Source organism: Hippoglossus stenolepis, chromosome 4 (assembly GCF_022539355.2).
Source record: "Hippoglossus stenolepis isolate QCI-W04-F060 chromosome 4, HSTE1.2, whole genome shotgun sequence".
Taxonomy (NCBI): domain Eukaryota; kingdom Metazoa; phylum Chordata; class Actinopteri; order Pleuronectiformes; family Pleuronectidae; genus Hippoglossus; species Hippoglossus stenolepis.
The window spans coordinates 21226500-21252981 of NC_061486.1; the positions used below are offsets into that span (position 1 = coordinate 21226500).

A 26482-nucleotide genomic window follows, 5' to 3' on the forward strand; every position below is an offset into this window, starting at 1 on the left:
AAATAATCCTAGTGATGTTTTCACTAATGTGTAATCATCTAAACTGTTAGAATTCTTGTTTTCTTTACCCTAGAATGGGCCCTTTATATTAACATCGGGAGTGGGTCCTCTCTATGGAGGCCGCCATGTTTTTACAGTAGGCCAAACTGGCCAAACTAAACACCTTGTGAGGTTTTATGACAACTGAATTTTTACAGGTTGTCTTTCATGTTTGAATAGGGAGGGTGAGGTGAGCGGTATTCAGCTGCAACATAAAACTTCACCACTAGATGTCACTTAATTCTACAGACTCATTCAATAACAAACAAACATTTCAAACAATAATCATATTGGCGGAGGAAATGAAGTCATTAAATGTTTTGTGACTTGGCAAAGAGAAAATAAAACGGGTGGGTGATTAAATGTCTGTATTATCATGAAGACAGAGGTGTATACAGACACGTCTACGTCACTCATACGCTCCTGTTTATATACTTTCCATCCAGCTTTCGGAGTCGCACTGGTTTAGCTCAGTGGTTACTTCATCTACTTTCTTTCAGAATAATGATTACCAGTCTCTCACGGGATCGAAACCACGGGCGCTGTCCAGTGTTTTCTTTCTCTCTGCTCTCACCTGCTCTCTCTCCTTCACTTAACTCCTCCATCAACTCCAGACTTTGTTCTTACACTGAACTATTATGTCGCTTTTCGCCATTAAAACATTGAACACTTATTTCCGCAGTGAAACCTGTCAAACGGAGCTCTGACAGATCAAAGTGTCGTGGTGACTTTGATGTTGTTGTTTATATTCTATTCGCCCGAGCGTTAATGAATCTTATAGTTTCCCGTAAATGTTCAGGAGAATATTGCGGTGAATTTGTTAAAATCATGTTGTCTCGCGCCTGATCACGCACCTCAACACTATGCTCAACACTGATCCCTCCTGGCTCAGTCTGCAAACGTACCTGCATCAAGTTAACTATGTTGTAAACACTGCTGTGTCAAAATAAAACCATAAATAAAACAGAGAATTTATTTTAAGTTTTTTCCTGCTGATCATTGAATACAGGATGTTTAACATACACAAGAGAATGTCAGGAGAATCTCTGTTAAATGTTTACAGCACTGTCGACAGCTTTATATGTTCTCCAAACGTATATGTGAGTATTTTGTATTTATTTTGTGCGTGTTTCAATTTGAAAATTGGATATGCGTGACTTGACTTCCTGTGGCGCATGCGCAGAGCCCACCGCTCTTTGTCAGGTCTGTTGACAAATATCGGGGGAGGGACCACTGCGGCGTAAGTAGATCTTTGTTCACTCTGGAATAAACTGAACCGAAATGAGCTTTGTGTGGATACTGTGGCTCAGTCATTATAGTTTCACAGCGTGTGTTGCCGCTGCCTCCACCGAGCTAACACGAGGAGGAGGTGATTTTAGGAAACATCTGTAAAAACCGCTGGGGCCGAGTGGTACTGTAGCAGAAAGGCAGGATCTGTGTCGAGCTAGCCACAGTGAAGCACTGCGTTTCCGGTGAACGCACCAAAATACACTTAAACGTCACAGTATAAAAGTACAAATACCAACCGTGTAAAACAGTATTTTTTTAACACTTTAGTTTGTATTGCTTTAAATGATAATATATTTTATTTATACAGCACCTTTCATACATAAAATGCAGCTCAAAGCGCTTCACAATAAAATCAAAGACATGAAATAAGATAGATCAATAGGAACACGTTAGCAATGAAACAACGACTCAGGGTAAAAGCATAAAACTAGTAAAAGGTATAAAATAAAGACATTGTGTTAAAAAGGATAACATTAATTAAAAGCAAAATCATAGAAATAGGTCTTAAAGTTTCTTAAAACTATCAACAGATATATATATATATATATATGAAAAACAAACACACAAAAGGACAGAAACTAAAACAAAGAAAAATGCATCTGTAGAGAGGATTTAAATGTTAAGATTTTACAGATTTTATTGAAATTCACCAGGATTTTTTATTTCATCCAATAACGTGGACCAGTACAACAGTACAGGAAATATATGTGATGGAAAAGAATACTTATCGTTTGAAAGTGATAGAGGTTGTATTTACCAGAAAAAATGGGAAACATATACAAGGTTTAGAGATAAAAACTATTATCAATATAGAACATTGAATACAAATGTTTGATTAGGGTGAATTACACTCAAAACTGTAACATCTTAAATATAAATCCTCTTACCTTTTTAGTATGTTCAGTTTGTAACAGTAGATTTTCTAGTAAACAATGACAATCCCCACGCACGGTACAGTTTGCTTAATCTAGGCTTTTATTGTGAAAGCACAGACGCGCAGTTTCCGCTCTCAGCCTCAGTAACCTTCTTCCTGACTTCTTCTTTTATTGTGGCTCAGCCTCAGCTAGCTGCTGCTAGCGCCAGAGGTTCAAACCTTTGCCGCTAAACACTGCCCCACTGTTCCACTGTTCCGCTTAGAGCCCGTTTCTCGCTGTGAAACGTATGAACTTGTTTTGCAGTGTGCGGCTGTGGGAGCGGGTGAAGGCGCTCTCCTCGTTCAACACTGGGCAGAAATGAAGAGGTGAGTGAACACAGCGCCATTGTGAACCAACACTAAACACAAACATGTCGCCACGAGCATTATTGTTATTAACTGTGCTGCTGGATGTGCGTGTGTGTGCAGCCAACAGAAGAGCCCCGAGCCTGATGGGAGTGTGACCATCAGCGAGGAAGGTGAGAGAAATGTCAGATATATGTCAGTGTTACTGTGTTTAACATGTGTTTAAAGTTAATAGTAAATGTCACACCAGGTTGTGCTTTCACAAGACAAACCCCCCAGGGTCAGGACCTGTGTTCAAACAAGTTGTTTGACTGGTATTAGCATCACAACTCATCCCTCACTAATCACTTCTCCATCTTTAGTTTTACTCTCAGTCACATATGAACTGTAGGGTGTCTTTGCTTCTTAACCTGATTTTAACCCTGGTTTTACTTTTTATATATTCACGTGTCACTCATGTTCATTTGAAAGGAGTTATTTATGTGTTAATTTATGATATATTGTAAGAGGCCCTTAGGTTTTTAGAAAGGCACAGACCTCGTTCAGACCTGGTTTTACCTTCTGTGCTGAGTGATTCGATCACAACCTGGTCAGCACTCAGTTCACATCTGAACGCACCCAAACACGTCCTCAGTGTGTCTTTAGATTAGATCAGTCAGACCACTTCTGAGGTGGTCTGGGACCACCACCACCACAATATCAACACTGATTCCCACATTATCACTCATACTTTCCCTCAGCTGCTTTCAGACATGCACTGAAATCCGGAGAATCTCCTGACATTCTCTGGAGGGGCTGAAAGTTAGAATGTAAGTGTTTGAGTGAAAGTGCTCTGGACTTTCTCCAGCCAGCCCCCTTGTAAAAACTTGAGAAGACAATGTCTGCATGAGCCGATGTGAGTACTCAGCAGGAGATCCTCTGCAAGATTCACCACGAGCGAGTGGGTGTGTTCATCCATCCATTCATTCATTCATTCATTCATCCAGTCCCTCCTGACTTTACTCGCTCTCTATCTCTCTCTCATGCTTGCAGCGACACACACACACACAAACACACACCAACACACACACATTGTCATCAGACACATTTGTAAGCTTGGACTCGAAACAAAACATAATTTGGTCTTCACGAACACAAATTATTATTTGCATACAGAATGGGGAAGTAAGATTGTATCACAAGTCGTGACAGGAGACATAATCAGGACACATTTTAATACCTGATGTGAACAGAGGAACTTAACGCTGACCACTGGTGATTGGATCTCTCAGAACAGAAGTACTAGGTCTGAACAGGGTCTCAGAAGTGTCTTAGTTCCACACAGTGAAACCCCTCTAACTCACTGTGGCTGCTTTCAGGCATGCACCTCCTCCGCAGTTCCTCCGTATTTTCTGCGGAGGAGGTGCATGTGTGAATGGAGGTGTCCTAGTGAGACGCCCCTTCAGTTTCTGCAGACTTTCTCCGTCTGGCCTCTCAGTATAATGTCTGAAGAAATGCAAGAGAAGTCGATATGTGAACACAGCAGGGGGGATCCCCCACTGGATTCACCACGAGCGAGTGGTTTGGTTGATGACGCTGCTAAGACACCACAGCACAAAAATACAACAAAACCAAAAGAAAACAAATATCTCCAGGTGAAAAAGTGGTGTCACACACGCAGAAGACGCTTGACCAATATGCCAAGAGAGTTTGTGGTGATATGAGCTGACGCCGGTGTCTGTGTGTTGTAAAGACAATCAGCTGAGTTAATATGTCACTTCCTGTCTCTGTCTGCTGCTCTCGGCTGCTCCACCTGTGTGTGCAGAGAACCTCCTGCTGCGTTGAGCATGTGTGAAGCAAATTCTCTGGATTTTACCCGCAGGTCATGTCTGAAAACGGCTTATGAGTGCCTGGATGTAAACATTGACACCGTGACAACATGCTTTGTCTGAGCTCACTGTGTGCTACCTCATTATAAGACCTTGTTAAAGCACACACATGCACATGGTTGTGTGAGGGTTACTGCCACACTATTGTTAGTGTGACAGGTACCCTCTTTCCCAAGACCTGTTTTTGACAGTTGTAAAGCTGACTTCCGTTTGTTTGGCTTTGTGCTCCTGCAGGGTCCGTGGCCACCGCAGAGGATCCAGCAGCTATTGCCACCATTCAGTCTGCAGCCACGTTCTCTGACCAGCCCATCAAATATCTCTTCAAGACAGAAGGAGCAGGCGGGCAGGTAGGATGACTGTTGGAAAAAAAAAGTTTCCATTTTAATCAACCTGTGTGAGCTTCTATTTCAAATCTGTTAGGTATTTTATTTCCGCCAAGAGGCCTTTGAGCTGACATATTCATGAAACCCCATTTTCACACATGATCTCCGTAAAATGTCCGGGGAAATTGGGTGCACTTCAAGTACCACAAGCTGTTTTCCGAGTGTTCATGTGAGGGGTTGAGCAGCAGGCAGAGGCAGGGTGTAACATATTCATTCTGCTGCAGAGATCTTATGTTTTGTTTAACGCACATTGACACTAGCGTCATATCCCCAAAAGCTCTCTTGACATCTTCTACATGTCTGGCACCGCTTTTTCATCCTGAGATATTCGCTTTCTTTTTGGTTTTTATTTTTATATTTTTCCATCTGTTGCATGTTAGAAGCGTCATCAACACACCCACTCGCTCGTGATGAATCCTCCAGACGATCCCCTGCTTTCTTCTCACATTTGCTGATGCGGACATTCTCTGGAGTTTTTACTAAGGTGCTGGCTGGAGAAACTCCTGAGAAAGTCCGTAGCCTCTCGCTCATTCGCGTTGTCACATACAGCTCCTTCCGAGAATGTCCAGAGATTCTCCAAAGTTCAGCTCACATCTGAAAGCAGCTACAAAGTTGTTTTGGTCAATCAGCTTCTCAGCAAACTAAAGAGCATGAAGAAGTTTTCATTTGGGAGCAGGAAGTAACACTTGAGTCAATAGATTGTTTTGGAAGTTGCTCAGACTGACTTGAGTTTGTACTTGAAAGATATGTTAATTACAGGTTTTCTACATTCTTATCATTGCCACAGATTTCTTGTCTTCACATTACTTGATAATCCTGGTATCAGTTCTCGTGGCCCATGTTACTTAACGGACCACTAAAAGTAGATATATTCTGCATGTGTACGCTCTGGTGTGTGTGTCACCTCCATTGGAATAAGATATTTACCACTCAGTGTAACGTATTGTGTTGCAGGTGACCTACAGAGTGATCCAGGTGTCAGATGGACAGTTGGAGGCCCAGACAGACGGAGCTGCAGCGGTCAGCCTCGTCACTGGTTTCCCTGCAACCAGTCAGACTGTCACACAGGTGAGGAAGTCACAAACTTTTTATACAGACCCCGTTCAGATCTGGTAAAAAGATCTATCCTGGGTCGGTCTGCGACACATCTAGCCACATCCTTTTCGCCGTGTGAACACAAATGCCTCCTTGGCCACATATGAAGGACCGCCTCCTCAGCCCCACTACAGTTAACAATAAATCATATAACATATTTTTATGCTTCTCAGTGCCCATGTATTAATGTATAGTTTATAGCCACTGCCACAATATCAACAGTGATCACCACATAATAGAGCCCAACCAATTTATCGCTTTGCTGATATTAACGGCCCCTCAGAGTCATATTGGTGAGAATCGACATTGGCCATAATTTCGCTGATAATGCGCTATTTATTAATTTCTAAGTATTCCCTCTAATAGTTCTGTCATGTAGGAGAATATGTTAATGTCCCTTGTTTGCATATGAGACCGGCTGCTTGGAGTCTGCAAGATGGTCAAGTGAGTGATGGGGCCTTTCTGGGTAATCAAGTGGGCGCCCTCCTTCCTCCATGTTTCACTGATTGGCCCACAAAGTCTCCAGAGGGTTCAGTAGTGAATCCTGGCGTCCCGGGCTCACCCCCTAGGGGACACTACTCAGTTTAGGCCCAGGTGGAGTCTTTTCTCTTCATCCAGAGCCACTGACTGCCCTTTTCAGCGGCTATTGCTTTACAATCAGCATTTAGTTTAGTTAAAATGACACTAGTCTTCTCTTGCCATGGAAAAACAACTTAACGCCAGATGAGGCTGGTTGGCAAGGTTAAGTTTTAGCGCTCCATCACTCCAGGGTTTCCACCACATTAATTTCAGTTCAAAGTTTTTACAGCTTCTGCTTCAGAGGAATAACTGCACTCGATCTCCATCACTCCATTACTCCCATCACTCCATCTCCATCACTCCATACTTACTGGAATTCATCCAACATTTACTGACCAATGATACATTTTGGTTCAGTTTCTCCCTTGGTATGACTGATATTCTTTAAGCGCAAACGTCTCTTTGACTCCAGGCTGTGTTCTCCCAGTCGGAGGCATTGGAGGGAGACGGCAGTGCTGAGACGCAGTACACGTACTACCCCGCCACCATCGCAGACGCCACAACTGGCACCATGGTGACCACGGTACAGGCATCTGACACACTGCTGGGCCAGACCACACCCACAGGTAATCACTCCACATACACAGTGTTTATCCAGGCACTGGATGAAGCTAATACATTTACATTTCAACATTATTTTCACTTTGCACTGGATATGTAAAATTTAAAAAAGCAATAATAATCATTAACTTCAAAAAAACGTTATTTTAAAGGGAAAGTTCACCGTAAAATGAAAATTCACTCATTATCTATTCCACAAAACACTTTAGGAGTCTCAGGGGTAAACAGTGTTCCAGCCAAAGTGTCCTCTTCTTCAGACGTAATATAACAGACAAAAACATAACATACCTCCATACTGCTCCTGTGGTGTCATCCAAGCCCCGACATTCATATTTGACTCGAAACAGCGTCATTTACACCATGTTTTAAGCCTTAAAGTCCACCACCAGAAGTAGAGGAAGTAGCGAAGCGAACGCACACCCCGCACATACCCTTGGGCGAGAGTGCAGTTTTCCGGTGTGTCTGTGAGAACGTGAACGCGCCTCTGAGGAGGATATCAGAGACATTTAGGCTTAAAACACGGTGTAAATTAATATGAATGTCGGGGCTTGTTTTTTTACGTCTGAAGAAGGGGTCCCCTTTACTTCAATTGTATTTGATTTGGCTGCAACACTGTTTACCCCTGAGACTCGTAACTCCTAAACACTTCACCCACCCCTCCATCGGCATAGTGGTGAGTGGATAATGTGCGAATTTGCATTTTTCGGTGAACTATCCCTTTCAGGCTTTATGATGCATGAATTTGTAAAGATTTTTAAATGATACTTATTCTGTGCAGCTGACATCAATGTTTCGTTTTACAGGGCAGCTGTATGTGATGATGTCACCCCAGGAAGTTTTGACTGGATCCAATCAAAGGACAATCGCGCCTCGTACTCAGCCATACATAGCGTAATTACATTATAATTTAACAGAATTACAGCCATGTCACAGTTCACTGAAATTGGTTGTCAGTTTTGGATAAATGGAGAAAAGCTTTCATCTAACAATTTAGGCCAATTGAATGTCTTTGTTCTAATTTGTTTTCTAGGAAACAAGAGGCCCCTCGGGCTTCCAGAGATGACAAACGGCGAGCACAGCACAATGAAGGTTAGAGCTTACAATCTAATGCAGTCTAAAGAACAAGATTTTATTTTATATACACTACCGTTCAAAAGTTTGGGGTCACTTAGAAATTTCCTTATTTTTCAAAGAAAAGCACTGTTTTTTTCAATGAAGATAACATTGAATTAATCAGAAATACACTCTATACATCGTTAATGTGGTAAATGACTATTCTAGGTGGAAATGTCTGGTTTTTAATGAAATATCTACATAGGTGTATAGAGGCCCATTTCCAGCAACTATCACTCCAGTGTTGTAATGGTACATTGTGTTTGCTAATCGCCTTAGAAGACTAATGGATGATTAGAAAACCCTTGAAAACCCTTGTGCAATTATGTTAGCACAGCTGAAAACTGTTTTGCTGGTGAGAGAAGCTATAAAACTGGCCTTCCTTTGAGCTAGTTGAGTATCTGGAGCATCACATTTGTGGGTTCGATTATACTCTCAAAATGGCCAGAAAAAGAGAACTTTCATGTGAAACTCGCCAGTCTATTCTTGTTCTTAGAAATGAAGGCCATTCAATACGAGAAATTGCGAAGAAACTGAAAATTTCCTACAACGGTGTGTACTACCCCTTCAGAGAACAGCACAGACGGGCTCTAACCAGAGTAGAAAGAGAAGTGGGAGGCCCCGGTGCACAACTCAGCAAGAAGACAAGTATATTAGAGTCTCTAGTTTGAGAAATAGACGCCTCACAGGTCCTCAACTGGCAGCTTCTTTAAATGGTACCCGCAAAACGCCAGTGTCAACGTCTACAGTGAAGAGGCGACTTGGGATGCTGGCCTTCTAGGCAGAGTGGCAAAGAAAAGCCATATCTGAGACTGGCCAATAAAAAGAAAAGATTGATATGGGCAAAAGAACACAGACATTGGACAGAGGAAGATTGGAAAAAGTGTTATGGACAGACGAATCAAAGTTTGAGGTGTTTGGATCACACAGAAGAACATTTGTGAGACGCAGAACAGGTGAAAAGATGCTGGAAGAGTGCCTGACGCCATCTGTCAAGCATGGTGGAGGTAATGTGATGTTCTGGGGCTGCTTTGGTGCTGGTAAAGTGGGAGATTTGTACAAGGTAAAAGGGATTTTAAATAAGGAAGGCTATCACTCCATTTTGCAACGCCATGCCATACCCTGTGGTCAGCGCTTGATTGGAGACAATTTCCTCCTACAACAGGACAATGACCCAAAGCACACCTCCAAATTATGCAAGAACTATTTAGGGAAGAAGCAGGCAGCTGGTATGCTGTCTGTAATGGAGTGGCCAGCGCAGTCACCAGATCTCAACCCCATTGAGCTGTTGTGGGAGCAGCTTGAGTGTACGCAAGAAGTGCCCATCAAGCCAATCCAACTTGTGGGAGGGGCTTCAGGAAGCGTGGGGTGAAATTTCTACAGATTACCTCAACAAATTAACAGCTAGAATGCCAAAGGTCTGCAATGCTGTAATTGCTGCAAATGGAGCATTCTTTGACGAAAGCAAAGTTTGAAGAACAAAATTAATATTTCAAATAAAAATCATTATTTCTAACCTTGGCAATGTCTTGACTATATTTTCTATTCATTTTGCAACTCATTTGATAAATAAAAGTGTGAGTTTTCATGGAAAACACGAAATTGTCTGGGTGACCCCAAACCTTTGAACGGTAGTGTATATATATATATATAATGCAAATATGAGTCCTAAATTCAAATGTTTCACCAACAGTTGAGCGCCGGCGGCGAGACAAGATCAACAACTGGATTGTGCAGCTGTCGAAGACAATACCAGACTGTAATGTGGACTATACCAAGACAGGACAGGTGAGATCAGCTCTGTCAGCGGACTAATGCTTCAGACTCTCAAACAGGAACCAGGAACTAAATTAATTTCTCGTTAAATCTTTAACACCCTAAAAAGTTCCTGCTCAGGGGAAGTACGTAAAGGAGGATTCTGGTATTTTTCAACATGGGCTCTGTTTTTAAATGTGAAGGTGTAAATGAATGGAACTTACACTTGTGGAATTGGTCCAGTAGATTTCAAACGCTGGCAGCCGGGACACGGCGGCAATGGCGCCAATGTAATCTTAACGGGCAACTGCGACAGTCTAAGAATTAATTAAATAATTTTTTTTCTCATCAATAAAAGGCTCAAGTCGTTTTCTTTCTGGTAACAATACACATGTCTCACTCTCAATCGTGCAGCAGCTCGTTGTCCTTCTCCTAGTTCACTCCTCAATTTCAAGGAGCTCTTCGTTCATATACTTCGGATCAAACAAGAAGTCAAATGAAAAGGATTCAGTCATAAAAGTTTCGTAAAATCCAAACTTATCTCTCACTCTTTTTCTCTCACTCACGTCTGAACCTCGGATTCTTGCAACGACCCTTAAAGTCTCACGGGACTTGAGAGTGCCACTTCTCATGGAGCAACACGTGTGTTATATTGCCAGACTCCTAATATTAATAAAACCCTTGAAGTGGACATTTCATATCATAACGAAAGTACAGGAACCTTTTAGGTGGGACTTGTTGCGCTGAAGATGCCTAATTGGTCAAATACTGTGATTTATTTCAGCCGATCAGATCAAACCTCTTAAAATCCTTATTTTAAGACTAGCATTCCAGGTGTTTTGAAAATGCTTGGTTATTACTGCTCGTCTCTTTTCCAGCTCTAATTCGACAATCTGATCTGTTGTGGCTGTGTTGCTTGTTCTTTGTAGTGTCGTTGTTGTATGGTCTTCTGCATTACCGTGGAGGGGAACAGCTTGTTGTAGTTATCATTTGTTCATACTTGAGCTGGTGAACTTGCCGTATCCTCTCGTCATTCGGCCACAGTGGAAACACTGGCGGACAACGATCTTCAGAAACATTTTAGTTTATTGAAAAAAGTTCCTGGGATTAAAGGTTCCTGGTACTTTTGGTCAAATCATGGCTTTAGTATGCATGAGGACGAACCCAGTGAGAATGCTGTGTCATCCTGTTCATGAGCAGTCAGTGCACGGAGGTAAAAACGTCATCCTCCAGATGAAGATGTAGAAACATTGTTACACTAGAGAGGTTTGAAAAGAAACTAAGAGCAATTCATTATTAAGTTGTGTTGTGTTTTGTTTTGTTTCAGAGTAAAGGAGGAATCTTATCTAAAGCCTGTGATTACATCAAGGAACTCAGACAGAGCAACCTGAAGCTGGGGGAAGACATCACCACTCTTGATCGTCTCAGGATTGACAACCAGCTACTCAGACAGGAGGTACATTAGCATGTGTTCTATGGTTTATTCAGAATTAGAAATACTTCATTGATCCACAGGGTGAAATTGGATTTTGTTACAGTTTCTCCAGCCAAGAATATAAAAATATACGGAGAATAACAAAAAGATAAAATACAAAATATAGGTAAGAATATAAATACAAAATATGTGCATTGTTATGGATGTTCACCCAGGAAACACAAACAGTCTCCAGCCGAGTTATCAAGAGATCACATCACAGAGACACTGACAGACAGCAGATGTGGACATGTCAGTCAGAGTAATAATATGACAGTTGCAGTCATTGATTTTCATCATTCACCAATAAAGGAATCTTAATTAATTAATTAATTTGCTTCTTGACAAATTCAATTATTTTGTCTACATGTCTACAAATGTCTACAATTTCTGTGATCCCAAAATGTTGATCACTTTTTTTAGATCAGCTACTTGATTAATTGGTTAAGTGTTGCAGCTGTATTTTTATTGATTTCTTGGAGCAGAGCTTTGAGAACCTTTTCCTCAAAGTTGAAGTTTATTTTTGGAGCAGCTGTTTCGATGATCGACTGTCACAACTTGTGGTTTTTAGATGACAAACTTTATTTCAATAGGCGGCACGGTGAAGCAGTGGTTATCACAGCAAGAAGCTTCTTGTTTCAAATTCATGTTCTCCGAGGACCCTGCTTCCTCCCACAGATCAAAGGCATGCAGATTGGGGTTAGGTTAATTGGAGACTTATATACCTCTTTTACACCAAAATTAGCGGGAATACGTAATGTCATAATGTAAACCTGTTCTTACAGTTATATGTGACGTAGTCCGGATAGATAGAAAGTCACAAGTCAGCTGATGTGTCTGTATTACTACATGGTTAATGTATTATGTGCGTCTGTTGCTCAGGTGGAAGACTGGAAGTCCAAGAATCAGATCCTGAGGAACCTGCTGCGACAGCACGGTGTTGTGGGATCGTCCAGCACAGAACCCCAGTGAGAAGCCTTTTGCCAATGGGTATTTGAGGAGAACCACATATGGGCCAAAAGAGTACTTGAAACACTTTGAGATACTTAATTTGTGATTGTACGTGCATGTAATAGGGGAATAAAGCTGAATATTGTCATTAATATTCAAATCCAGCATCTTTGCTAAACGACAACCTTAAATATGACCTTTTTGAAGCTTTTTACAAAATTGACAGGATGTGTCTGAAAAGAGAGAGGGGGGGTGGTCTACATTAACTTCAGTCTGAGGAGTCAAATCAGTTTAGCAAAGTCCTCATTGAATGCCTTCCTCCACAAACATTATGATTGTTCATTAACCTGCAGTTCAGTAAGCTCTACAACATGACCGATTTCTCATGCCAATTTCTTTAACTTAGTCCCTGCAGCATGTGCTTCTATGTATCAAATGCACTCATCTTAATGTTGCTGAAAACATTGTATTCATGCTTTGACTTGTTTTCACATTTTTATCAATTTCACTGACCAGTTGATACCAAGTTTTTCATTCATTCATAGTTGAGCTTTTTTTTTTAGCTTTGTATTTTTGTATGTTGTTTCATGAAACCTCACTGGGGACAAAAATTACATTGCAACAATGTAACTAAGTAAATAAACAGGGGTTGTAAGCAGTTAGCGATTTGTTAATTTTTACCAGGGAGGATGGTCCCTGGATTAATGGTGTAGGCGTTTGCTGCAGTGCACCAAATATGAATATGTACTCCACTTTTACATCGCATACTCACAGCAAGACATCTATCAAACTGTATGTTGTAGTATGTTGATGTGGCATTTGCTACAGCTCGCCGAAGTGCACGTATATACATGTACGCCTACTCAAGAGAGATGTCTTTGCCCCATTCTTCATCCACATTTATTACAAAAAATTCAATAAAGAATAAAAAATTGATCTGAGCTGAAAATGCTGATGAATCTGCCTGTTGTTTCCAGTCATATCTAGTTTGTAGGTCGAATTCGATTCACAATAAAACCCAAGGGTCGAAGCTGTCAGATGGTCTGACATTGAGTTTCTATCCCCTTCGGAGTAGGACTGGGGGATATGGGCAAAAAATATATGAAGACAAAAATTATCATATCAGTCCGTTTGATAATTATCACGATACATTTCATTATTTCTATTCAGGTATAACTGAATTATGTTTGAGTGAAGGTTGTGGTTTTTAACTCTGTGAGCAGAGAATGACAAACAGCTGATATACAGCAAAACATTTTAGATCTGCAGTAGATCAATGATGTGTTATACCTACTCACTGTGCTTCCACAATGTATAAGAAACACATCCATATATATTGAACCTTTGTCGTATTGCTATTGAAGAAATTTATATGATGATTATTGGTATTGTTTTATTGCCCAGCCCAACTTTAGAAGCTGAGAAATAAAAGTTTTATTGCACATGAAGTTTTATAGTTTTTTAATATGTACAGTAAATTATAACAACTACACAAATCTTCAAAATCCTTGTGGGAATGACTACAGGAGCTGTGCTCAATATGCAGTTTCAAACTTTGGTGTAAATAGACCACAAGCACCGATCCATGCTCTTTATTAACAATACGGGACCTAAACCACACTGAGATATTTACAAGATGATTGAATCCCAACAGAAACACGTAATTTGCCTATACTTGATATAAATAATTGGAAAATATATTATTTTCTCTCATGTTCGGAATATCAATATACACATTGGCCACAAGTCCTGTAGCTTTAGTGATAATAAAAGCAATGTGTTTATTTTAACAAGGAAGATGGCCAACACCCTGCCTGCCTACTGAGGACAGTAAAAGCTTTAAGGATTATTTTAATGGGCAATACATGCAGGGTCTTTCCTGGTGCTGCTGCTGATCATCTGACTGTGACTGATGGTCAGTGTTTCAGTGTGAGGGAGAGAGAGAAGCATAGAGCTCTGTCCTCCTGTTCTTGTCGATGCCATTCACTGTCAACATTTAAAGATAAACTGCGGGTCCAGCATGGTCATTTTGGTTTAAAGTGGATGACACGATTGCTTTTATCTTGATGTCTGCATCTTGAATATAAAACAACTTCTGTTTTATTGTGAAGGTTGTTTCCCGGAAGTGCGTCTCTTCACTGACGCTGGGAGAATCCAGCTCTCAGACATTCCTCCACCTCCCAGCTCAGTGTTTACAGTCTCACAGACACAGTGAGGCTGAAGTGATGATCTGTATTCTGCTGGTGGCCGGTCACGGCACCGTCCTGGAGACACAGATCAAGGTGAGTAACCTGGAGGTTGTAGCAGAGGGGAGCGGGGGAGCGGGGGGGGGCAAAGTCCGCGGTAGTTGTGCTCAGTGTTCGCCGAACTTCCTCTAAGAATCTGCCACTTTACCACTGAGCCGCTGGTCGGGGGTGATACTTGTTTACCTGGACCATCAGTGGAGTCGTGAAGATGCACTGGCCGGATGTGGATCATTTTCTTAAAACTACTGTTACTTATATCTTTGGAGCTGGTGCTCTTCACCGCCCCCTAGCGACACAACAACAATGTAGGGATTCGAAGGAGAGTTTATTTCAGAGAAGATGAATGAGGTTATAATCTATACAGAGTTATTGAAGGTAAGTAAAGTTTATTGGTACAACGCATTTCAAAAACAAGACAATTCAAAGTGCTCTACATGAGATATATAAAAAGATTATTAGGCTACTTATAACAGTACAGCAAAAGAAGCATTTAATGACTAAAGGATGGAATAAGAAATAAAAGAGTGTAAGAAATGAGTGATGGTTCAAAGTATAAAGGGAAAGTCTTCAGTATTGATTCAAAATAACAAAGAGTTGTTCCATATGTGGAGCATAGAAACTGAACGCTGCTTCTCCATGTTTAGTTTTGAATCTGGGGACAGAAAGCAGACCTGTTCCAGACGACCTGAGGGGTCTGGAACAGGTTTTTAGCAAGAGGTCAGAAATATGTTTTGGCCCTGAACCATTCGGTGTTTATAACCCAACAGCAGGATTTTGAAGTAAATTCTTTTACAGAGCCAGTGTAAAGATCTCAGAACTGGAGAGATATTATCCACTGAGTGAAGAAATAACCCCTACGCATTTTAGTAAGTGCCTGACTTTACTAAGAAGAAAGACAAGCTAGTTTCTGTCACTGAATTTGGCTCAAAGTTCAGATAAGAAATGATAAGATAAGATAAGATGGTCTTGTATTTGTCCCACTATGGAGAAATTTGCATGTCACAGCAACAAAGAAGCCAGTGAAAAAAACCTATAAAGGTTACTAATAAGTAAAGATACAATATAAACAAAGAAATATAAGAAAATAGGAAATATTATATACAAAATAAACAGAATATAGTGTAACAGTGTTGCACATATATGAATTGAAATTGCATGGATAGAAAATGGTTATTGCACAGTTAAATTAGTTAAAAGCCTGAGTGAGGTATGTGGTGTATTGTGATCACAGTTGTTTATACAGTCTTACAGCCGCATATGTTGCATGTACTGACGTCATGTGGTTGGTATGGTAACAAGCTGGTAACCTCACTCTTCCCCTCTCCTCCCAGAACGATGACACAGGCCTGTACAGCCACCTGGCCGGGGTACCGAAGGCCCTGCTTCCTGGCATCAGAGGGAAGAAGATTCTCGACTTTTGGTGGGAAACCGTCAACATGTGCGTAACGGTGAAACTTCTGAGGACCTCCTCTGTCCCAAGTCTCTTTTGTTCCTGCACCACACAGTCGATAACATCTGTGATTTCTCTGCAGGCGGCAGCTGTTCACAGAGGTGTACCTGGTCACTAACGCAGACAAGTGAGCACATAAACCTTCCGGCGAAACCCCACTTATAATCATTTGACCATTACTTTTGTTGTTAAAGCTGCGTGAATTGTGTTCTGCTCTGTCGTGTTCCACTGACCAGGTACAAGTACTATGAGCGCTGGGCCACAGCTAATGACTTCCCAGTGGAGAACGTGGTAAACGATGGTAGCACGACGCTGGAAGACCGCCTGGGGGCCGTGGCCGACCTGGAGCTGGCCATACGCAGTCGCAAGCTGCAGGACGACATCATGGTGGTACGATACAAACCTGTGTAATTCATGTTTGAGAATACTCTGCTCGGTTACATGTCCCATCTGTCCTACAATGAGGATCCCCTTCCCGTGTAAGCAGATTGCTGGAGACATGCTGTGTGCGGACCAGAACTTTGACATTGCTCAGGTTATCCGCTTCTTCAGGTCAAAGGTGAGATTTGCTTCAACACAAGTTAATCACATACACACAGTTATTGTCGTGGACATGAAACCATGCAGTCTAATGTGTGCACAGGATATGTGTCAATAAATAACTAGAAATAGGTGAGATATAGGGAGGTCTAAGCACCGGACCTCATGTCAGAATAAAGAACAATTTCGTCCAGTCTTGGTCAAACACAATCTGAAACTATCCCAGATGAAAGACACTTAGCATGTGTAAGTTCAAATAAATCATAGCTGAAGCTAAATTCCTCAGTGACTTGCAGTAGCCCAGTTTTGTGTGTGTGTGCTGCAGCCTGGAGAGCTGATCATTTACTACGAGTTGGAGGAAAGTGAAAAGAGCAGCTCCAGGGGCATCGTGGAGGTTTGCCCTGACACCCACAGGTGAGAAACGTGGTGCAACAGCTTTCTGCCATGTCGGTGTTTGATACTTGCCGCCATGTTGCAGATTGGATTTTAATCTATTGTAGTTTTATGGATCAGAATATCTCGCTTCTTGGAGAAGCCCCAGGATGGTCTGACATCATCGCGACTGGCCAGCGTGGTGTTTTACTGCATCCAGAGAGACACGCTGTCCTACCTGTCTGACTTCCTCAGCCTGCAGCCTCAAGCCACAGACAGGAGCTTCGGACGATTCTGGGTTCGTAAGTGGCAGTAAAGCACCATCCCATGTTTTTAACTACAGAGCTTTGCCCTGGTTTCATCATACAAGATTGAATTAAATTCATACAATTCAAAAGATTCTCCAACGTGTCACATTTCCCCCCAAAATTCCCAAACTCTCTTACATAACTAAACTACTGAGACAACATTTGCTTTATAACTTCTTCAGATATTTATGAGACGACTTCCTGTGTTGATTCTAATCGCTGCCCTGATATGATTTCTTTTTAATCTTTGTGTGATTGACAAATAAGTTTGTGGTAATTGTGATTTTCTTTATGATGATAAACTCTAAAGATCAAATTATACTCAGTCCTGCTTTACTGAACCTGGATGACATCAGAGCATTATCATGAACTGATGAATTAATAACCAGATGCTTTCATGGCTTGTCTGTCTTCAGGAGTGGCTCATCAATGAGAAGCAGCTGGATGTGTTTGGGATGAAGCTGCCTACTGGCTTCCAGCTTATCGGACAAGTGGTCTGTATTCTTTCTTGTAGTTTTTTTCATATTATCACACTGTGTTAATTCATAGATTATAAAATGACAAAAGTGGAGCATCTTGTTAAGTTATACGGAAGTATATGTTACACAAATAATATATAGGTAACACAAATAATGTAATACGTAATATTTTGGCTGATCAGCACACCATTATCATAAGTATCAGGTTGTGAAATAGAAAGTTTATTCTGATGAAAGAATCACACAGACTTGGACCTTGAAACTTGCCTCTTTTGTGGAGAAGTAAATGTTTGGTAGTGGTCGACTGAATGTGGTTGGTAACATACTTGTGATTTTCAAAGGGGGTTTCATAGTATCACAATGAGATAGTTTCAAGATTTTAGATCCAGGAGTAAAACTCTGGCAAGCACAGGTTCTCCCAGCTGCTTATTTCGTTATTTCGTACTATTACGTTTTCTCGTAATAGTACGACTTTATTCACATTACCCCACTACGCTGTCATAATATTCCTTTGAAGTCAAACATGGTTGTAAACTGAAGCAGGACTGGTTGGTTGATGACAGACATTATTCTTCTCTTTGCATGCTCCCTGCTTTATGAAACATTTGGGATGTTTTACATGGGGTTGCTTAACAAATGCACAACCTTTGGAAATGCTGAGTCGTCTTTTTTATTTTCATACCTCATCACCAGATGTGCTCGGATTATCTGTCCGTCCCATTCTCGTCCACGTGATATTTCAGTAACGCCTTGAGGGAATGTCGTAATAATAATTATACATTTTATTTATGTGCGCCTTTCAAGAGAGTTAAGGACACCTTACAGATTTACCAAAAATCTAAAAACTATTTTCACTTAACTTGCAGAGCAAATCATGTTGCAGTCTGCTGAAGCTTCACTCAAGTAGCTTACATACTGCATTTTAGAGTGTGAAAGATGCCATTACCCAGAAATCCTGTAAGGTGACACCAGCAACAAAGTGACACTTAGTCCTTAATGTCTTCAAAATGTTTAATGTCAGAGTTTAAGCATTTACATGGAGAGTCTTTTTCCAGTTAAACCAACGAACATAGTTCTTTTAATAGATTTATTCCTAATCTCCCTGAAATCGTATAAACCAGCTTCAGTAAATGTGACGTTAATGTCTGGTGGGTGGGTATAATGAGCATGTTCTCAAACAGTTAATCTGTGAGGCCCATGGGCTGATCCAAAGCCTCTTTACAGGGGATGGGACGCTGTTCTCTATTACAGCCGATAAATAAGCGTGTACAGTATAAAAACCTAATGCACAGCAGACTTTAGTTGTTCTTTTTTCATTTTCTAAATAAATTTCTTCTAACAACATGTTGCTCCTGACCTCTCAGGGCCTGTCAGACTACACCAAGTGGCTCACTCACTACTCATCCAAGCAGCAGGACAACACTCCTAAACCAATCACATGCAGGTCGTATGCCAGGTAAGAAACCACAGACATAAATAACTCACACTGTTGCTTTCAAGTAAGTTTTTAGTCTCTTTCTTCTTTCCAATTCACTTATTACAGAAGCATTTAAATGTTGAAATGTGACCTGACAGATCCAAATGTGTATGATCTCTCACAGGGTTGGATTGATGGGGAATCCCTCAGACGGTTTCAATGGGAAAACCATCGCCATGTCCATCTCTAACTTCTGGGCCGAGGTCACTCTGGTGGAGAGCCAGACTTTGGTAATACACACACGCATGTGCACGTCTATGCACATACGTGTATAAAAGAGCTTCATCTGGGATATATTGTTTAAATGTCATGTGTATTTCTGTGATTTTTTTTAAGGTTTTGGTTCCTCATCCTCTCAACGATCCTACAGAGTTTGGAAGCTTGCAGGATCTGTTCTGTATCAGCAGGAAGGAAGGGTGAGAACACGTCATCTGTGATGAGCTGAAGTGCGTCGCTCACGTTCAGGCTCCTAAATGTTTGTCATTCAACTGTAGCTACCTGGGAGGTCTGCGGCTGCTGCAGGCCACCTGTAAGAAGTTCTACCAGTTCTGCTCCAAACAAGGGTGAGATCAGTGACTGAGATAAAACGAAACTTAGATATTCATTTATTTGTTAATATATTCATTTATTTAATCACACACAAAAATGACAAGAGATGATAAATGTTTTTAATAAAAGGGAGCGATCTTTCTTCAGCGCTCTGCAGAATCAAATGGCATTTTGGACAGAGTATGTTGAAACTGATTGAATCTGGGTGTTAGTGTTTCCTCTCCACCTCCAATGGTACAATACTGAAACCATAGATTGACGTCATGGCAGCTCCCCAAAGTGAAGCGTCTCGATTGCCACCTGGTGGCGGGCTGTAGTATAGGTCCTAAACCCTGTCATGTTAGTAGTGGATGGGACATGAGGCAAACTACAAAGTCAAAGAAAATACATGTCAATGATGTTGGTCTCATTTTAGATAGTTCTTATCGTACAGATGATTATTAAAGTGCATTTTTAGAAAAAGGTTTGGTTGTTATTTGATGCTATAAAATTGGGATGAAACGCCATAAATGACAACTGAAACTGACTCAACCAATCAGTTGAGTGCGTGAACTGATTAAATTTTGGTGCCTGGATGTCAAAGGTCAAGGTCACAGTGACCTCATGTTACTGTAAATGTGACATATTAGGACTGCTCATAGGGAATATCATGGCATCTGGCACAATTCCCCTGTACTCACTGATACATTGATTAGATTTCAGTGGTCAATATCAAGGTCACAGTGGGTTCAAAAAACGTGTTTTTGTCCTCTTGAATGTGATCTCAAGACTGCCTGAGGGAATATCTTCAACCTTTGATCAGTTGTCACTTGGACTCAAAGATAAAGTGATTATGTTTCAGTTGGACCGCCAGGGCATCTTTTCCAGTTGAAGTGAATTAATAAACAAGCAGTTGTGAAAGGAGAATTCAGATCCTTTACTTAAGTAAAAGCAATAACAGCATTATCTTTAGAAGTAAAAAGTAATATATAGCATGTTTCATAAAAGCTACAAAGTACTTTAAATAACAAGATAGTGTAATACAGACAGTCAAGATAAAAACAACAGATATAAAACATAGAACATAGAACATGGGACCTGATCCAACAGTGAGTAATACAGTTAAAATAAAAGTGATTAAAAAAAGGATGGAAACTAAATAAACAACAGTGTTTAGACACAGCCAGGCTAGCTGTTTCCCCCTTGTTTCCAGTCTTTATGCTAAGCTATGCTAACTCGTTGCAGGCTGTGGTGTCTTATTTAATCTACAGGCATGAGTGTGGAATCAATCTTCTCATCCATCCTCAGGGAGTTTCTCATTGTTTCCCGTAATGAGAAACTATTGCAAGTCTCACAATGACACTCAAGCACTGTCTCTGCTGATAATCATTTAACGTCTGCTGTTTATTATTTACTGCAGTATTGCTCTGACAAAGCAGAACTTCACCCTGAAGTACGACACCAACATCCCTCGGCAGGTGGTAAGAATTCATTCACATGCTTAAGAGAGCACCACAGTTCACATTCATACAGTTTAAAATGTGTAAACATGTTTAAACCCTCCACTGATGAGAATGTTTGTGTCTGTTTTAAGGGCCTTGCTGGAAGCAGGTAAATAGTTCTGTTTCTTACCTCTGTGCCCCAATGTTTTTATTCATTGTTTGTGAATTAAAAGTGATTGACTTTCAATCTTTCCAATGTATCAAAAAGATCAACAAACATAGATTCATGTGCACAGCACACACATGGATTTAGATACATGTGTGTCTGTGATGAGCCTCCTAGAGTTGGTGGGTGCTGGGTTTCAATTCAATCCAATTTTATTTGTGTAGCGCCAAATCATAGAGACCATGATCGGTTGTGTACCATCATATTTAAGGTCTGTCAGACTGGTTGTTAAGAGTGATATTTATAGATGTTCACTCACACAGGTAATCATAGGCTTCATAGTAAAGCATTGCAACCACCCGATGTAATGATACAGAAGGAAAAGAGAAAACAGTAAATCATGAAACAGAAAACTATTCCAACATTGTAAATTTAATCCATTATGGAGAACTTTTGAGTTTATAATTGTCTTGTGTATAATCTTTTCTTTGGTGCAGTGCCATTGTCTCAGCGACCCTGAAGTGTCTTATGAAATTCTACAACATCACAGACAATGTAAGGATGTAACTTATTCACCATATACGATGGTGTTTCTCTTTTTTACTCCTCCTTTAAATGCTTCTTAAAATCGTGTGTGTGTGTGTGTGTGTGTGTGTGTGTGTGTGTGTGTGTGTGTGTGTGTGTGTGTGTGTGTGTGTGTGTGTGTGTGTGTGTGTGTGTGTGTGTGTGTGTGTGTGTGTGTGTGTGTGTGTGTGTGTGTGTGTGTGTGTGTGTGAGAGAGAGAGTGCTCTGTACACCTTACAGCACAGTCAACTTCACTGCAGATAAATTACGCAAAAAACTCGATGAAAACTAAAATGGGACTTGTCGATATCTCCAGAGTATCAGAGGAAATTATTAAAAGCGGTGGACTCTCTGTTCTGAACTTTTTACGATGCTTTCTGATGCTTTTTTGGATTTCTACACGCAATGATGATAATGTCATCAGTTAGCCACATTCTTTGGTTTCAGCAACCAAACAGATTTCAACTGGGGCCAGTGCCCCCCTCGACCTGCCCTTGGATCCGCCCCTGCCCTAACTGTTACTTTGCTTTACTTTATGTTCTACACTCCAGGATCTCCCCAAACCAGTCCGAGCCAACTTCATCCTCAACGTGGAGACGGATGAACTTTTCATTACTGCTGGTTTGCAGGATAGAGTTGTTCAGGTCAGTCATATAGGTCATGCACATAAACATTGTATTTTTACACCTTCAATAACAGGAAGTGATTGTCCCTTTGTCTTTGCAGGTCTATGAAGGTTTAGTCTATATGGATTTCAGCAAGAAGCTCATGGAGGAGCAGGGCTATGGTAATAATGTCACTGATGTTAAATACAAAGTCGATGATAGAAATACATTTTCATTTTTTTTAAGGCGGAATGTTTTTCATTCTCAGGGAATTATGTTGCTATGGACATGAGTAGCCTTCCACTGTTCTGGCTGGCGTACCTGAGTGACCCCAGTGACTCTGGACGCATCCACAGCAACATCCGACAGCGCTGGCTCAGCGGTACCACTTCTTATTAAACATTACACTGGCTATTTTTGAAAGGAGCTGATGAAATTTGGTCATATATTTGATGGACAAGTTGGCCTGTTGGGTCGCCACTTAGATTCAGAGTTATATATATATATATATATACACAGTATATATATGTCGAAAACTGATTGATGGATTGCTATGAAATTTGGTGTAGACATTCATGGTACCCAGACGATGGCTCCATTTCTGGGTTCATCTGAAATGTCTTCACAACAATTTGACCAATTGTCATAAAATACTTAATTTCACCCGGATAATCTGCCCAGTATCAATGCTGCTTTTACCAGATTTCATAAATAATGTTCTCCACAGGATGAACTGCAATAAATGGAGCAATGCCTGCGAGCTAGTTCAGGCAGCCAACTCGAGCTGCGCTGCTCCAATCATGTGACATACATCATGTGACATACCTCACTCTCCACAATCATCTATAATACACACCCACATTATTAGGTGGTCTTTTTAAGCAGAGAAAATTTCCCATCGCTCCCTTTGCTTGCCCCGCTGCTGCGTCAGTATTGCTGCCAGTTGCTTCAGCCCCTTCACCACCCCAGCATCCACCTGTAGGCTCCGGCGGGGGGTTACAAGTATCACTCCCATCATATCTATGTAATCATATCTGGGGGAGTGATTAAATCGGAGCCTAGAGGCCACTAACACTAACCTGTTCTACTGTTGTAATAAACATTTGAAAGTGAGTTTTCTGACTGAACTCTGGTTGTCCATTGGCTTTTCCTCTAGCACCATCATGGCCAAATATCATTTTGAGTTTGTCCAACAGTCAAGTTAAGTTAAGTCAATGTTAATTTGATGGTACAGCTGGGTTTACGTTGAATAATAAATCATAGTAAATGCAGGATAACTAAACTGTAGGTAGATTGTAAGCATATGTGAAGAGATATGGAGCTATGAGAGGGTCAAGAACTTTTCTGGTGCTGCCAAACAAATGGGACCTGAGACACTTGACCTCTTCTCCAGCATGGAGAGGACAATACTAACATTATTATTCCACATACCCAACTAATGTCACCCCCCTCAGTCTCAGCTGTATATTGTGCTTAGTGCTAATTAGCAAATGTGAGCATGCTAACAGGCTAAACTGAAAAGGTGAATGCGGTCCAAGGAAATACCTGCTGTTAACATTTTGAGTATGCTAGTATGTTAATATAGGCATTTAGCTCAAAGCACACAGTTGTAGCTAAGTTCAGCCACACAGAGCCGCTTCCGTTCGTTAGTCTTCGTTCAGTTTCAGTTCAGTGCCTTTTTTAGTTAAGGTCACAAAGTATTTTTCATTGAGCAGAGAAGCTGCCGTTGTGGAGAGCAACAAAGTTCAGTTTTCTGTCACATTGATTCAGTCTACTTTTGTGTTTCTCTGTCTTTCCACAGGCGAGCCTCTGGTCGTTGAAGCCATGAAGAATTTTGCTGAGCTGACTGATCAAGCGAGGTTGGTTTGTAAGATGTGGACTGTTGAATTCATAATTTGAATTGAGTGTATAGGTTTTCACAGAGGGGGAAAGTGCTTTAGTGTTTTGGTGCATAAAATAAGTACTGCAAGTCAGGAGGCCTTGGAGTAATACAAATATATGAAATGTACAAACTATGTAAAATATGTTATTTAAAGGAATTAGTTGTACAGTTTTGTGCAGCAATGTGCAAGTTCACAATATTCTGTAAAGAATATATGGAATGTGCAAGATAAAATAATGCACCAAAATTTCAGTAGAGCCTTAGTCTGCAAGTGGCTTTGGGTTTTCCGAATTGTTGTGTAATCTGTTTCTGCATGGTGAGCTCCAGATACAAACTGCTGCTCTGCTGACAGAACTGCAGTTTTTCAGATGTTCATTTGCTGTGAAACTGTGTGTTATCTCATTGAAAATGTTTTCCATCAAGGATGGCCCTGCAGCACAGAGACTGGAGCCGTCTGGCACAACTGATGGACCAGAACTTTGAGCTCAGGAGGTAAACTGCGTTTCGGAATGGAGGCATTTATATAAAGGTCAGACTCACAGTTAAAGTAACAACATATACCACAGGTCTGTCTACACCGATGACTGTCTGGGTCCTGGGAATCTCAAGATGGTTCAGCTGGCGAGGCAGGTAGGTGCCCCGCCGGGTAAGAGCAGAGCACATCTTATTTTTTCTCCATCTCTGCCTGTGTGTGCCTGCAGGAGTTTTTTCTTCTGTTCGTGTATTCATATGGTTTTTGCTGTTCCTTGCAGTATGGCTCAGCAGTGAAGTTACCAGGCAGTGGGGGAGCTGTGGTGGGTCTCTGTCTGGACCAGGCCAGACTGGTAAGACTAAATTTGTATTGTGTGGAAGTTGTGACCCAGCAGTTAACAGCAGATCTGTTTGTGAGGCGTAGTCAGAGCAAAAACAATCTACCCTTCTAAAACCCTGAGACTAGTTTATAATCAATAGAAACGATCTCCAGTTTCTGTGATGATCACAGACCAACTCATTCTGACTCCTTGTTTTCTTGCGGGGATTTCCAATGTGGGTTCAGTACCCACACAATGGAATATATTTCTTTGTTGTTTAGTACCTGACACTTTGGTTACGTTTCTTTTTTTTTCCATCCCCAAGACCTTACCTTCAAAAATATGTTCTCTTTTCATTAAAATTATCAGAAAGATCTTTGTTTTTTAAACTTTTATGAATATATTTTACTGTATCTCTCTTTAAATTATGTGGTAGTGGTGTGTATTATATCTGTATGTATTGTATTTGTGACATCGGTGGCCCACGGTGCTGTCTGAAGCTGAAGCACGCCTGTGTTTGGCCCACTAGGTGGAGATGAGGCAAGCTTTCCAGGAGGCCGGCTGTGTCTTCTGTGTCATCGCACCATACAACCCATCTGCCAGCGCTGCCGGTGGTCAGTACTAACCATGGATCCATGCTGGCCTCTGCCAGGCTTCTCGAAGCCAACTCATGGCCATTGGATGGTTATGGGCACAATGTGGTCCTCAGTGTGCCCGACAGAGTCCCAATGTCATTTCATAAGAATCGTTGGTAAAGATCATGATTGGTTGCATGAATTTATCCGGAATACAATTAATCAAAAACAATCAGACTGACTATGAGTATTACCAATCTTTGGTGACAGTTTGTGTTATAATTAATAACTGATCAGATTAAAGAGATTGGTGGGTTTATTCAAACATCAGATATTACAAAGCTATGTCCCTAGAAAATCAGTCAATCTGCGGGTTTGCAAATTATTATCAGATGAATTATTATTATGTGAAGTGAGTTTACTTCCTTGTGTCAAATGTATTGTCAACAACAATGTAAAAATATTGTAATTATTTAGTAATGTAAAAAATTTCTATGCGTGAAACAATTGCAAAGCCTCAAAACCGTTAATATATCATTATTGTATAATGATTGTAATCTGTGTACACAAATTAAAAGCACATTTAATAGCCAATAGTGTTTTGTCATGAATATTGTGTAGCTTTGATGTGATTGTCATGTATTACTATTAAAAAAGTTTTTTAAATAGTTTTTAAAATAATCATGTGTAACATCAGTATCCATGTGCAACGTGGATAAAATTACAGATT

At 40.8% G+C, this 26482-nt stretch overlaps 2 protein-coding genes across 2 annotated transcripts; both read left to right on the plus strand.

Moving 5' to 3' along the window:
- The first annotated feature begins 1232 nt into the window (after nt 1-1232).
- On the plus strand, nt 1233-13276 carry usf1 (upstream transcription factor 1). Its single transcript, XM_035155117.2, has 11 exons — nt 1233-1279; nt 2508-2569; nt 2672-2721; nt 4651-4763; nt 5754-5867; nt 6886-7039; nt 7838-7925; nt 8065-8123; nt 9841-9935; nt 11230-11358; nt 12259-13276. The coding sequence occupies exons 2-11, from the start codon at nt 2562-2564 to the stop codon at nt 12346-12348; spliced, it is 900 nt and encodes a 299-aa protein (XP_035011008.1). The 5' UTR covers nt 1233-1279; nt 2508-2561; the 3' UTR covers nt 12349-13276.
- A 1159-nt stretch (nt 13277-14435) lies between these two features.
- LOC118106563 (glucuronokinase with putative uridyl pyrophosphorylase) lies at nt 14436-26346 on the plus strand. Its single transcript, XM_035155220.2, has 23 exons — nt 14436-14609; nt 15905-16011; nt 16106-16150; nt 16260-16413; nt 16511-16582; nt 16889-16977; nt 17077-17233; nt 17660-17737; nt 19087-19178; nt 19324-19429; nt 19536-19615; nt 19694-19762; nt 21148-21208; nt 21322-21338; nt 21833-21890; nt 22451-22543; nt 22626-22686; nt 22773-22886; nt 24306-24363; nt 24810-24878; nt 24953-25016; nt 25139-25210; nt 25707-26346. The coding sequence occupies exons 1-23, from the start codon at nt 14553-14555 to the stop codon at nt 25800-25802; spliced, it is 1869 nt and encodes a 622-aa protein (XP_035011111.1). The 5' UTR covers nt 14436-14552; the 3' UTR covers nt 25803-26346.
- The last annotated feature ends 136 nt before the right edge of the window (nt 26347-26482 follow it).